The 15,220-nt window shown below is 38.1% G+C and overlaps 2 protein-coding genes across 2 annotated transcripts; one reads left to right on the top strand and one right to left on the bottom strand.

Moving 5' to 3' along the window:
• Positions 1-52: 52 nt before the first annotated feature.
• Positions 53-4,055, bottom strand: phykpl (5-phosphohydroxy-L-lysine phospho-lyase). Its single transcript, XM_043259615.1, has 12 exons — positions 3,916-4,055; positions 3,674-3,792; positions 2,951-3,110; positions 2,032-2,106; positions 1,819-1,906; positions 1,625-1,741; positions 1,258-1,340; positions 948-1,173; positions 701-855; positions 518-607; positions 313-443; positions 53-194 (listed from the first exon to the last, which is right to left on the bottom strand). The coding sequence occupies exons 1-12, from the start codon at positions 3,972-3,974 to the stop codon at positions 154-156; spliced, it is 1,344 nt and encodes a 447-aa protein (XP_043115550.1). The 5' UTR covers positions 3,975-4,055; the 3' UTR covers positions 53-153.
• On the top strand, positions 4,049-14,565 carry ube4a (ubiquitination factor E4A (UFD2 homolog, yeast)). Its single transcript, XM_043259611.1, has 20 exons — positions 4,049-4,178; positions 4,775-4,942; positions 5,032-5,208; positions 6,760-6,872; positions 6,985-7,137; positions 7,259-7,418; positions 7,509-7,711; positions 7,796-7,987; positions 8,086-8,419; positions 8,506-8,632; positions 8,972-9,279; positions 9,673-9,805; positions 9,894-10,084; positions 10,162-10,262; positions 10,372-10,485; positions 10,681-10,855; positions 11,070-11,250; positions 11,339-11,486; positions 11,587-11,744; positions 13,026-14,565. The coding sequence occupies exons 2-20, from the start codon at positions 4,816-4,818 to the stop codon at positions 13,159-13,161; spliced, it is 3,231 nt and encodes a 1,076-aa protein (XP_043115546.1). The 5' UTR covers positions 4,049-4,178; positions 4,775-4,815; the 3' UTR covers positions 13,162-14,565.
• Positions 14,566-15,220: the final 655 nt, after the last annotated feature.

The raw sequence follows: 15,220 nt of genomic DNA, 5'->3' as shown, positions 1-15,220 counted from the left end.
CAATTTATTCACCTTTTTGCTGTAAGTATTTCTAACTGAATTCTGAATATAAACAGGTTCAATATTCAAGAATGCAAATCACATGAAGATTATTTGTTCAAATTCCATGTTTGCTCTATGCACTGCATTGAACATTTTCATGTTTTTAACACCTCAACTTCTGCAGTTCTCCTTTTGATTGGTATCCTCCAGTTCTGTAAATCGAAGATAAACTGTTAATTTCTCACTTAATAATTATTATTTTACACACAATTGCACAAGTCAGATGAATCAGTTACCACATGCTCAATTAGCTGTTGAATAGCTACCAACCTCCGAGAATTTGATCAATGCATGTAGAGACTCTCTCTGCATCCTCAATACTAAAGCACATCGGAGGTTTGAATTTGATGACACTGTCCCACGGCCCATCAGTGCTCATAACTATATGCTCCTCTTTCAGCCTGAACAAATTAAAATGAGCAGTTGGTTATCAGGCAATTATAGTAGTTGAGAAAGAACAGAAATTATTAATTACCTTCGTACAACATGTGCTGCTTCTTCTGTCGCTGGTTTTCTAGACGTTCTGTCTTTTACTAGCTCCATACCTATAAACAGTCCAACGCCACTGTAAAAAACAACAGAAGATATCTTCGAGATGATGTTACAGTAATATTTTACAAGATCTCTTACAATCTTTATGATTGATTTCAAAACTTACCGCACGTCTCCGATGAGTGGATGTTTAGACTGAAGTTGAAGGAGCAGCTGTTTGAGATGACCTCCGACACGCACAGCGTTGCCTCTGAGGTCTTCTTTCTCTATAACATCCAACACTGCCAGACCAACAGCACAGGATACTGGGTTACCACCAAACTGCATGGGGCAAAAAGGTTAAATGTTTACTTTTAAACTCTTCAAAGGATGTAAAAGCTACATATATTATCACAGAAGCATATGGTTCTCACTGTGTTGAAGTACTCTACACCATTGGCTGTGAAAGCGGCAGCTATTTCCTCTGTAGTGGCCACACACGCAATAGGATGACCATTGCCTATTGGTTTGCCCATAGTCACAATGTCAGGGCAGAAGTCTTCACCTTGAAGCTGAAAAGCCCAGAAATGCCTCCCAACACGACCGAAGCCTGTCTGAATCTCATCTGCCACATAAACTCCTCCTGCTTGATGAACGTATCTGAGGGGGAAAACGCAATTGTTGCACGTCTCTTCATTCCAGAATACAGAGTAAAGACGCTCAAAAAATGACAAGGAGACTTACTCTGCTACTCTTTTACAATAACCAGTTGGGAAAATGATCTGGCCACCAACACTGGGTAAAGACTCAGCAAAAAAAGATGAAATCTATGGACAAATTAAAAAGTAATCATTCAACCAAAAATGGAAATTCTGTCATTATTTACCCAACTCATATGACTTTGTCAATCAATGGGGTTTAAAACAACATTGGTCACCACTGACTTTTACCTCATGGACAAAAACATTGAGACATATTTAAAATATCATCTTTTGTGTTTTGCACAAGAAAGAAAGTCATACAGATCTGAAATGAAATGATGAGAGAACTATAATAGAAGAACATTATATTTTAGTAAAGACTTTAAACAGCTTTGTTTTTCCTACCATACCTTGCGGCCTTTCTTATGAGCCTCTTCAATAAGACTTTTGACAGTGTCTGCATAAGCCTGTCCTGGGTCAGGATGATCTTCTCGGTAGATGCCGTGGTAAGTATCGGGAAGAGGTGCCTGCATTTAAGCGAAAAAGAATGATATGTAGCAAAGAGTTTATTGTTTTAAAAGTTGTTTCTATGTCCTGTACACACCACATGCACCCAGTCTTTTTGGCCCTCTAGTTTCCGAAACTTGTACGGGCTGATGTCGATGAGTGAAGTGAGATGTCCATGATATGCACTGGAGAGGCAAGTAAAGATAAGTCACACAAAAATACGTCTTATGTAGCTATTTTTTTATTATCTACTGATGCAGGAATCATAACTGTTCACAATTTCACATTCAAAACATTAGGTAAACCTTACTGATCTAACACAATGACATCCTGATGTTGGGTATACTGACGCGCCAGTCTCAAAGCAAGATCATTAGCCTCTGATCTTCGGAAGAAGACAAATCCAAGTAAGACGTTGTAGAAGAATTACTCATTGTGAAATGTATCATGTGTGGTATGCATACAGTATCTCACAAAAGTGACATTTCAGCAACCATTTTAGTATATCTTCTCAAGGGACAATACTATACAAGTTATACAACTTGGATATATTTTAGAGTAGTCAGCGTGGAAGAAAAGATTTACTTTACTCTGAAATTAACTCAACATAAAGACAACCTGTCCAAGAGCATGAATTACTGGAACTATGTCCTGTGGTTTGGTGACACTGAGATAAGCTTTAAGATAACTTTGCCAAATGGCAGGTTTCCAACATAATAACGACCCAAACACACTTCCCAGTGATGATGAAGCATGAAAATAAGGGTAATAAAGTGGACAAATATGTCTCCAGACCTGAATCCTATTATGCTCATGTGGGGCATCCTTAAGTGAAAGGTGGAGAAGCACCATGTGTCTAACATCCAGCAGGTCTCTGATGTCATTATGGAGGAGTGGAAGAGGATGCCAGCAACAACCTGTGCAGCTCTGATGAATGCCATGCCCAGGAGAATTGAGGCAATGGAATAACAATGGTGCCCCTACAAAATATTGCCATTTTGGACACAATTTTGACATGTTCATTTAGGGTGTGCTCCTTTTTGTTGCCAGTTGTTTGGACAATAATTTATATATACACACACGTTTTATTTATGGAGTATCATCCCTTGAGGAGATATACTAAAAATGTTGCTGAAATGTGAGGGGTGTACTCATTTTTCTGTGAGATACTGTATATTGTCATTTTACAACGCGCTTCATGAAAATATTGTATAATCAGAATTACTTACCCTGAATTGACAAAATAAAAGACACAAAGTTTCTTTGGCAGAGTGGCAGCCAGCCGATCTGCATACAGAACTATATTATCATGGAGGAATCTAGTGTTTGTATTAAGAAGATCCATCTGAGCAGCAGCGGCCTGAGTGATGCTGGGGTGACAGTGTCCCACTAAAAAAGACAAGATGTATCAAGTTAAAAAGAACACCTGCTTTCAACATTTACAATGCATTTAAATGTTTCTTGAGCACCAAATAAGCGTATAGAACGGTTTCCATAGGATAACGTGACACTGGATTAATGCCTGCAGCTTTGCATCACAGGAATAAATGACATTTGAAAAGATTAAAATAAAAAATATATTTTAAATTGTAATAATATTTCCTCATACTGTAGTTTTACAGTATATCTGATTCAATAATTGTAACCTTAGTTATCATAAGAGACTTTTAGAAGAGAAGAACATAAATATGAATAATAAAATATATATATATATAAATAAATTAATATTATATATATATATATATATATATATATATATATATATATATAAAATTTATTTTTTTATTTATATATTTTTTTTTATTATTCATTTATATGTTCTTCTCTTCTAAATGTTCTTCTATATATATAACATGTAAAATGCAGAATGTAATGACACTTCTATATAATAATGTAAAACTGTTAAATATAGGTCTCTGTATACTGCAGCATGCATGTCAAAATGTCCTTACCATGTTGAACATTACTAATGCAATCTAAGTACTGCGTGCCATTCTCATCATATAGATATTGACCCCGTGCTCTCACTATTTTCACGGGTTCATGGGAGAAAAAGAGTCTGCAGGAGTGCCTAAAAAAACAACAGGAGGAGTATTTTTATTATTAAACAGCGGTCTAATAACGTACGTTTCTCAAATCGAAAACAACTCCAGGCCTTATAAAAGTGCGACGCGTAGTAGTCGATCCAACTTACCCAATCAGCTTCCTGCGCATTTGCAAAGTCTCATCTTTCTGAAAAACTTCCAGAGCCATCGCGACGACACGGTTTGCTCGTCTGCTACACCGGACAGTTTACAGCCTGGAGACCAGACAAGACTTTGACCTGCGGAAAAGGGAAAAAAAAAAGAAACATTGTGACAAGCAGCCTCGTCCGCTGCTGATGACGTCACGGGCAGAGCAGCGTCTGGCTCTGGATCTGGATCATATCGGATTTTCCACATTTCAACGCGGAACCTGGTATGGCACGCATCTACGTTGATATATTTCATCATACGCCTGCTGTTTAAAGTATTATTTACTTTACGTTGCCTTGAGGTGCTGTGTTTTTGAGCGTTACAAGCTCGTTGTCAGTTACTAAGCGTGTTGCTAGTCACTCAGCTAGCTTAAGACACCTGACAGCTAGCAAGGAGCTCTGTCAGTGCCTTTGACAGCTATAAAGCTCATGTTTTTCCGGTTTTACATTCATTGCACGTCTTCTGAGAACTATTGGTGTATGTCTGTTGTAGTCCAATTCACTGCTGAGATTAATAGGACACGTATGTGTAGCAAGTTAGCATACTTGACATTAATTTGCAGTCTTGGTGGTTATTTTGGGGTCACTATTGATCTGTATTGTGCTTTCCCGTTGCTTGAATATGACTCACGGGTGAATAATCAATTGATATTCATTAATGACTCATCAGAAGAGTAAATAAATCGTTACAGTGAGTCATCTTGCACTTGTATGTACAGTGCTTTTTCAGATGGACTTCATGATTTATCTAGATGGATCTCGGCTGGTCTTGGGACTTGGATTAGATGCTGGTTCTAATTCACACATATTTTCCCTACAGGCTGTGAAAACACCTGTTGATGGAGGACGTGCTCCAGGGAAATGACAGACCAGGGCAATAACAATCAGAACATCTCGCAAAACCCCTTCGCAGCGCTCTTCAGCTCCCTTGCTGACGCAAAACAGTTTGCATCCGGCCAAAAGCAACGGCGTCAAGCTGAGCATCAATGTAAGATTTGGTAATAAGCAGCGCACTCGTAGAAAAACTTGTAGGAAAACATTAATTTAATGGAACTTTGCAATTGTATTTCCCAACAGCTGTAGACTCAGGAGAGAGCCAGTCTGAGTCAGACAACTCTGTGTCTGACAGCATCGATGATAATGATGACTCAGTGGCAGAGATCAGCCGATCTTTCCGCTCACGACAGGAGCTCTGCGAGCAGCTCAACGTCAACCACATGATCCAGAGGATCTTTCTCATCACTCTGGACAACAGTGAGTGTTTAACACCTACTGGTTATGAGAACTGTCTGTTTACTGACTGTGAATGACGTGTAGTTTCTTTTATATTCATAAATATAGGCTGCACTTCCGTTTCTAAGTCAGTGTGATATTTTTTTTAAAATGTTTTAAAAGAAGTCTCATGCTCACTTAAGTTGCACTTATTTGATCGTAATACTGTAATAATGTGAAATAGTAATACAATTTAAAATATTCGTTCAAATACCTTCCATTTGAATATATTTTAATATATGCAAAACTGAATTTTCAGCAGCCAATAGTTCAATAGTTCATAACCCTTCATAATTCATAATGTATTCTAATAAACTGAAATAGCAGTCTTGTGTAAAATTACTTCACTGCCTTTGTCGTTCTGTCACATCAACATATGCAACAAACACAAATTTTGCGTTAATTATAAGAAATCCAAAACATATATGAGGTTTTATTAAAATAGTATGTCTTTGTTTTGCATCTACCTAATTTAGCTAACTTTTCATATTTGTATTAGTTTTATATGATTGGATACAGAACATTTCCTTTTAAAAATCTATTTTTTTTTTTAATGCTGGCAAGATGGGGTTTTAACAAAAGCTGGCTGTCCATGCAAAATAAACATGTTTTCTTCTTTTGTGCTACATGTTTAAAAGATGTAGGAAAATGTCAACACCCATACTGCACTGGGCTTAATTAGACTGTCTGTGGGCGGGGATAAAAAAAAAAAAAAAAAGAAGCTAAAGTATGGTCTGAAGTTTTCACAGAAAGCTGAAGCTGAAGTCTTTTGCTAAGAAATAATTGAAAACAGCACAGAAAAACAATACATTGTTCATATACTTATAATACCAAAGTTTGTTAAAGTACAAAGCTAGTTGATGAACAGAAAATTTACCCTTTAAGTTCTTCTCTTAGTTGCGTTTAGCATTGTTTCCCCTGATGTCCGTGATCCTAGCAGAAGAGACATGGCACATTTTTGAGTATGACAACCCACCAGCTGAGAACATTTATGAGATAACGTTTCATGTTGACGAGTGTACCTATAGTGTGGAAAAAAATTAATATTAGATTGTAGATGACCAATGTCTCGATGATCTCAGATTAGGTGATACTATCATGATGACATGCAATTTCCAGGCAGTGCTGCAGATGACCTCATCCACTGCGGTTTGGCCCATTACGTCATTTTAGTTTTTCTCATTTGTGTCTTTATCTTTATCCTCCACACCAATCTGCTGTCCATCTCACTGGTCTGTTTGCCATTCAAATCTTTATCTTAGTTTGCGTCAGTTGTGCTAAAAGGAAGGTCTTGAAAATGTGATATCTGAGCCCTCTGTAGCTCTAAGTTCTAAACTACAAAAGTTACAAAAGATTTCCATTGCATTACAATAGGTTTATATTGATCAAAGAATCCTGGGGAAAAAAGCAAATATAATGAAGGGAAAGTTCTGTCGTAATTTACTCAGCCTTATGTTTCAGCCTTACTTTCTGTCTTCTGAAGAATACAAAAGTCTAACCATTTAATGTTGTATTAAAATAATATCTTTCCAGGTGACCCAAGTCTAAGAGGTGGTAATGGCATCCCACCACGCTGTGTATACCTTGAGGAAATGGCCGCTGATCTTGATGGCCAGGACTGGCTTAACATGGACACCATAGAACAGGTACAACATGTGTCATTTAGATTTACATAATATCAGATTGTATACATAAGTTGTATACACACGTATATTGTGAACTTTGAATAAGAATAATATGCCTCATTTGCTCCTTCAGGCTTTGTTCAGCAGGCTGCTTTTGCAGGAGCCGGGAAACCATCTCATTTACATGACCTCCTGCAGTGTAGTGAATCTCTCCGCAGATCGTGATGCTGGAGAGAAACGTGCCATACCGTACCTTTATGCTTGCTACCGTAGAGCTAAAGAGGAGGTATTTCCTTTCATACTCTGTACTTCGGTTGTGCCAAAAGAATGAAATGTGGCTGCTTTATTGGCTTATTTGCATTGCTTATGCATAAAGCAATGTGTTAATGTTCTTAAAATCAACACAGATCACTAAAGTCCCAGAGAAGCTGTTATCGTATGCAGTGCACTGCAAAAATCTGACGGTGTCCAATGCCCGCACTGTTCTGCTGACCCCGGAGATCTACATCAGCCAGAACGTTTATGAACAGCTTTTGGACCTGTTGCTGGAGGCTGTGAGAGGAGCTCGTAGGTGTCACATTTGTGGTCATATGATCCGTTTGAAGGTCCTGAAACAATTCCATGTGTTTGACTTTGTTTGTGTTGTGATCTCTGCAGAGTTTGAGGAAGTTGTGGAGTTTTTGGAGGAGGTTATCGCTAGTCTGTTGGCTGACCAAGAAGTGCGGACCTTTGGGGAGGTTATGGTGCCAGTGTTTGATATTTTCCAAGGCCGGGTCAAAGACTTAGACCTTTGTCAGCTGCTGCTGTATTCCTACCTGGAAATTCTCCTGTACTTCAGTCGGCAAAAGGATATTTCTAAGGTTAGGATCCAGTGCTTTTTAACGTCATTGCAGCTTCTTTCATATGCATCAAACATTTTTTGGATGATAATATTCTGATCCTAGGTTTTAATGGAGCATATTCAGCCCAAAGATCCTAACAGTGGGATTCAGTATCAGAAAACTCTTTTGGGAGCGATCCTGAATATTTCTTGTCTGTTGAAAACTCCTGGTGTGGTTGAGAACCATGGCTTTTTCCTCAATCCTTCTCGTTCCAGCCCACAGGAAATGAAGGTTCAAGAGTCAAATATACATCAGGTGAGCACAAATTAAAAAAAAAAAAGCATTGTTTATAAGCTTGATGAAATGAAGCCAGCCACTTATTCCCTTTCATTTTTTGTCTTCCCCTGTGTTAGTTTATGGGGCAGTTTCATGATAAGCTGTATCAGATCCTGAAAAACCTGCTTCAGCAGTCCAGCGAGACTCGCCACCTGCTGCTCTCATGGCTGGGTGGCTGCCTGCAGGCCAACATGGGGCGGGCAAAAATCTGGGCGAACCAGATGCCCGAGATATTCTTCCAAATGTACGCTTCGGATGCATTCTTCTTAAATCTGGGCTCTGCACTGCTTAAACTTTGCCAACCGTTTTCTCGACCCTACTCGCCCAAACTCCTGACCTTTAACCCCACATACTGCTTGCTTAAGGAGCTGAGCGAGGAAGAGCGGCGTAACAGAAACGTGCACGCAAGAGGTGACTGGCCTACGCTTCACCTACCAGATACTACCTTTCATTTCTCTTCAGAAATGACATTCTAAACTCTAAAACATACCTTACAGGTCTGGACAAGGAGACATGTCTGATACCTGTACCCCCTCAACAAACGGTTGAATTTGCCCAATCATACAGCCTTCTCACAGAAAACCTCATCCTTACACAGCTTACCCTGTACCTGGGCTTCCATAGGTAATACTTCATTACGGAAGGGTCATGACACTCATGTATTTGTGTGTGTGTGTGTGTGTGTGTGTGTGTGTGTGTGTGTGTGTGTGTGTGTGTTTGTGTGTGAGTATATATGACAAAAATACAAAAATAAACTCTCTAAAGGCTTTGTCAGAATAGTTAATTAATTAACATTGAAGAAATATATTATTATATTTTATTGTTGTTTGATAGTTTCTTTTTTATTTTAATGTATGCATTTAAGAGCAGTTATGGGGGTGTAGTGATGAATTCAGCTACATTATTTGGAAAGCACTGATTTGCAGAAAATAAACATATGCTTTAATGGAATTTGTTTGTCAGACTTCATGATCAGATGGTGAAGATGAATCAGTCTCTGCACCGGCTGCAGGGGACGTGGCGGGACACGCAGCTCAGTGGAGGTCCAGCAGCAGCAGAGCTACGGGAACAGTTTGAACGTCTCATGACAGTCTATCTCTCAACCAAGGCTGCCACCACCCAGCCCACCATGCTACAAAACTGCCTCAACCTCCAAGCATCCTGTGCTGCTCTGCTGGTTCAGCTCAGCCTGGGTAACCAGGGTCCCGAGCACATCCCTCTCACCTTTCCCTTACCTGTACTAGAGAACAGCCTGCTATGCTTTGTGCCAGGTATCCCCCTAAGTTCTTTTGTTCCTTTTCAGTAAACGACCTCGTTTCCACCCCCAAGTCAAAAATAAAAAAACAAAAAAGCAGTTCTGACTTATTTCTCATAATTCTGACTTTTTTCTTGTTAACCCGCAGTTGAGAGTTTATACCTTGGAATTGAGAGGGAAAAAAGGTCAGCATTGCGAGATAAAAAAAAATTGGTTGCAATTGCTTTTACTTTTTTTTTCTGTGGCAAAAATGGTAAAAAAATTTTGATTTTTTTTTTTTAAGTCTAAATTTTGGGATACAAAATTGCAAGCAAAAAGTTTGGATTGTGAGATAAAAAGTCACAATTACCCGTTTTATTTATATTACCTAAGTGGGCTGCAATTTTTCAAAAACTTGACTCTTTCACAGAATTCTTTGTTGAAAACATGGGCGATTTCTTCATATTCCTCCGTCGCTTTGCTGACGAGGTGTTGGAGTCCTCGTCGGAAAGCTTAGAACATGTCCTGACCTTCATCACTGTGTTCATGGGCAACGTTGATAGGTGTGAGCCGGAGTAATGCTGAGTTTCTCGCACTTTTTTTTTGGCATTCCATGTGGCTTGTTGTTTACTTAAGGTTATTTACTCACAGAATGAAGAATCCTCATTTGCGGGCAAAACTGGCAGAGGTTCTTGAAGCTGTGATGCCCCATATGGAGACTCTGTCACCTGGCGCTGCCCAGCCTATCATGTTCCAGCGCCAAAGAGTGTTCAGCACATATCGGCATGCACCCCAGCTTGCTGAAGCCCTCATTACAGTGTTTGTGGATATAGAGTTCACTGGTCAGTTTCTGGTCATTTTGTTTGGTCTGTTGTTTGTAACATACTATTATTAATTTTATCAATGGCTTGTTTCTCAGGTGATCCTCATCAGTTTGAGCAAAAGTTCAATTACAGACGACCTATGTATGCCATCCTGAAGTACATGTGGGGAGAAGAGAGCTACAGGGAGAGCATTAAGGTAAGAACCAGACAGGTGTTTTAATATTCTAAATAATATTTAGGTTAGTTTAACGTTTTGTTCATCCCTTGCTCGCTATTTCACGCGCAAAAAATTTGTTTCCTCACAGCATCTTGCTGATTATGCATCTGAAAATCTTGAAGCCATGAATCCACCACTCTTCCTGAGATTTCTCAATCTCCTCATGAACGATGCCATCTTCTTACTTGACGAGGCTATACAGGTTCTTGTCTGCCTATGCAGATTGCTTTTGTTTTATGCAAATCCCGACTGTTTATACTGGAAACACATTTTGTTTGTTCAATTTAGCTTGGCTGTTAAATTACATTAACATATTAAGCTCCAAGTAGTTGATATCAGGAATATTTAATTGACTGATTAAAGATGTGACACTCACACGTGCATCTGTTCCTTTCAGTACTTAAGTAAGATCAAAATCCTCCAGCTGGAGAGGGATCGGGGGGAGTGGGACAGTCTGGCCCCTGACGCCCGCAGAGAGAAAGAATCTAGTCTGCAGATGTTTGGACAGCTGGGTCGCTTCCACAACATCATGTCAAATGAGACCATTGGCACCTTGGCTTTCCTCACATCTGGTAAGAGATGCGAAAGAAACCAAATTGCACTAAAATATTAACACATCACTGATTTCTATTTATTTTTGTGGTCATAAACTATCTGACCAAATCAGACCTGAACAGAAGGTTTTTAAATGATTACTGAGTGAAGCACTTGGCTTTGAGTGCGCCAGGAAATACAAAGTGACACTAAAACTCTGACTTTTCATGTACTTTTCATTTTCCCCTCCAGAGATAAAAGGTCTTTTTGTTCATCCCTTTCTTGCTGAGAGGATCATCTCCATGCTCAACTACTTTTTACAGCACCTGGTAGGCCCCAAGATGGGTGCCCTAAAGGTGAAAGACTTCAGTGAGTTCGACTTCAAACCCCAGCAGCTAGTGTCAGACATCTGTACTATTTACCTAAACCTGGGGTAGGCTCTTTGATTTTTATTTATTTTTTTATTGATTTATTTATTTTAAGAATAATATTAACTGTTATGGATGCTATTTTGGTCACAGAGATGAAGAAAATTTCTGCGCCACTGTCCCAAAAGATGGAAGGTCATATTCACCCACTCTGTTCTGCCAAACTGTTCGCGTACTCAAGAAAATCAACAAGCCTGGCGACATGATTGTATCTTTCAGTCTTTTAGCGGATAAAATTAAGGTTGATTTAATCACTATGCATATCTGTCTCAGAAACACACCTTTCTCAGGAAGTCATGGGTGTTTATGGTAACCTTGTTGATGTTCTGTGTCTCTTTCAGTCACTTGCAGACAGGCATCAACAAGAAGAAGAGACCTACTCTGATGCTCCAGATGAATTTCTGGATCCCATCATGTCTACCTTGATGCTTGATCCGGTGCTGCTACCTTCTTCAAACGTCACAGTGGACCGCTCAACAATAGCACGACACTTACTAAGGTGAGATGTGTATCAGGATTATTACTGTAAGCTAAAATGTAACCCAATAAAAAAACTAAAATAAATTTTAAAAATAAATACATTTTAACTGAAAATTTCAGTTAGCTTTGTCATTTTGTTTCAGTTAATTTAATAGTTATATTTAGTTGATGTACACATTAAAAAACTGCCTACTCAAAGTCCACTCAAATAACAATTCTCAAAAAGCAGAGTCCGCTCAAATACGCGCCGACAGGAATTTTCTATGCAGTATAATTCTTCCTGTTTGCAATATCGCTACTGTGCTGTAACATACGGACGCTGCTCTCTCGTGACGGTTTCTTTCCGTTGCATAGAAATGAAAAAAACTTGGCGAACAATACATTTATTACAGTACTTAATAATCTGTCTTAATGTTAGTTAATGATAATACAGTTGTTAGTTTATGTTCATTCAGAGTGCATTAACTAACAAGCACTGTTGATTTTAATACTGCATTAGTGAATGTTGCAATTAACGTTAACCAATATTAATAAATAAATGAATAAACTATTGTTCATTATTAGCTCATGTTATCTATGGTAGATAACTATTGTTAACTAATGAACCCTATTGTAAAGTGTTGTCGTTATTAATATAGCCCAAATTCTGTCCAGTTTTGTTACTTTCAGTAAAAGTGTGGTTATTTTAAAAGCTTGTGTTTTTATTTATTTATTTTTTTTTATTCAGTATCATTAAAATTGTGTTATTTTATGAAAAAAAAATGGCAAGATTTTTTATTATTTAATAATTTTCGATTTCAGTTTCAGTTTCCAGCCAATTGCATCCAGAATTTTCGGTTTCAGCCCAGAGGTTTCATTTCAGTGCATCCCCAGTAATTTTAGTACTTAAAGTCTGTGAACCGGACGTTTGTGGCGTTTGTTGCTTCCGTATTGTTACATACTTTAAAGAGAGACAGAAATTTAAATGATAAAAACAGAGGGCTTGTTTTTTCTACTTTGTTTTGAATGGATGTAGTAAAGTAGGTGCTTCATCCATAAATTACCACCGACAGTTGAAGGGGCATAGTTAAGGATGTTAAATGCCCAAGCCGTTAAACTGATGTCACCAGAGAAGACCCCTTGTTTTAGAGGGCAGAAGCATCATTTTAAAATTTGGATTAAAGATTACGAAAGCAAACCAATTTTTTTTTTTTGTGGATTGATCTTGTTTTATGTAATGTTTATATTTCATTTTATTGTATTTCAGCTTTACAGAAAAATTTGAATAGTTTCAGTAATGACACTGTCTTTTTTATTTTAGTGACCAGACGGATCCTTTCAACCGCAGTCCACTCACCATGGACCAGATCAGGCCCAATGAAGAGCTCAGGCAACAGATCATGAAGTGGCTTGCTGATCATAAGCAAAGCAACCAGCAAATGGGACCCAGTGGCTAAACTGCATCATTCCCTTCCCCCAGCACCAAGGCATGCTCTGTATGACTAAGCCATTCAGATGTTTCTGGCTTCTCTCATACCGCTTTGAAACAAGAACATTTAACCACATTCGGAGGAGCACGCCTGCATTCATGGTGTTAGTGTGCTCCTCAAAGGTCAAATGCAAATCTCCAAATGCCATATCACTGTAGCATATTCGGCTATCTGTTCTTTTAAACTCCTCAGAGGTCTGAGGTCACCGCAAACAGAACTCAAAACCGGATTCACACTTTCTGTTGCATTTTGCCTTGCAAAGGTGTTCACTGTGGGAAATGAAACTCTGGCTTATAGACAGATGACAGCATACACGAGGTTTGCTTACTTGTTCAATGCATTTGCCCTACCTCTGACTCATATGCATGCAATATTTTATATGCATTGCTTATTTGTTAACTTTTTAAGTTAGAATATAAGCAGTGTACCTCATTTAGTACTACAGAGGAAGAGTTGTGGCCTCATTTGATATTACGGAGGGTAAGTGTGGCAGTATTGATTGAAAAATATCAAAGCAAACCAATGTCGGCTGCAAAAGAGATTTAAACTCTTATCTTACAATATTTTGCTAACATCATCAGCATTATATACCACAGAGTTTCAGCTTTTATAATTGTACCTACTGGTTTTAAAGGCATCCGTGTTGGATTCTTCGTGGAATGGTCGGTAGCTTCAGCATTTGTCAGAATGCTTTTGTTCATCACAGACATTTTATGCTTGAAGCTCAAGAAGCATTTGCTGTAATATGCACTTTTATGAGACTCGTTAAGAATATTGAGCTCTTGTTGAAATGTTTGGAAATGCCCCTGCACACTTTACAAGAATCCATTGTGTCTTTTTAACAGTGCAATATGTCCCGAGTAATGACTTCTTTGACTTCTGAGTCAGCCTTATGACCTCCTCTCGTGCAGAGTGACATCATGTCTCTTGTTAACAGTTGCGAAACTGCATGCTCTGGGTGGATGGACCTTGCTACTGGCATTTGTCTTAAAAGATGACATTGATAAGACGCTGTCCAATCACTGCTTTCGGTTGTGAGTTGCATTACATTGACCTGTCAAGTGTTGTAGGGTATGTCTGCATTTTGATTTTCGCTGAATTCTTTATTTCAGTGAGTGTTAGTTGCTTTTAAGTCTTTATTCCCTTATATTTTCAAGACCTCACTCGAATCAATAAACCTGATCCCATGAATTCTCAAAGCAAACTGAATGCTTTGGAGCCTGTTGTGATATTTCTCTGTCAGATTGTTTGTCTTTTAACACAACTGAATCAATTGCAATTGTTTTTGTTAAATAAAGACTGAGTTAATATCATCATGGACATTAGTCATTAAATGTAACATGTCTCTGAAAATACAACAACCAGACTTTCTACATTGTCTTAAATGATTGATTCTGCAAACTAACTAAAATCGAACTGCCGCAAATAACAGCATGCTTTCTTGATGTTCATTTTATTTTTGTTGGCAAGGTTTTTTTTTAAATTGTATATTAAAATGTGCTAATGGATTTATTGCACAATATTGGATAAATAATTGTATTGTAATTAAAAGTTCTAAAATGAAAATAAGTGATGTGTAAATGTTTTTAAGTATTTAAAAAGTGTTTTTAAATACTGAGTCAAAAGCTTTCAGGGATTTATTGTAATTTTGTGTGTAGCATTAACTGTGCATAATCTAGAGGTGTGTTGAAAGATGCAAGCTTGGAAATAAGACATTTCAATTTATTTCTTAGAGCTGCAGTCTAATTATTATTATTATTATTATTATTATTATTATTATTATTAGTAGTTTTGCTGTTGCTAAAAAATATATATAAAATCAATTACTGATTAAGTAAATAACAAATCAGTGTTGAGAACTATCTCCTAATGAATGGTTTGGGTCTGATGAAATGGGTTTGCCTCTGTTCCTCTGCATCTGTGATGTCTGAAAGAAGGACATAGTGGAGCCTAGTGGGCTGTTGATCTTAAGTGTCCCGAGTTCCAATGCTAGTGGACCTTTTCCGAACCCACCCACTTGACCACC

The sequence above is a fragment of the Puntigrus tetrazona genome, chromosome 15 (genome assembly GCF_018831695.1).
Source record: "Puntigrus tetrazona isolate hp1 chromosome 15, ASM1883169v1, whole genome shotgun sequence".
NCBI lineage: Eukaryota > Metazoa > Chordata > Actinopteri > Cypriniformes > Cyprinidae > Puntigrus > Puntigrus tetrazona.
Note: the sequence above shows the minus strand (reverse complement) of the source record. Positions and strands in the feature narration are given on the sequence as shown.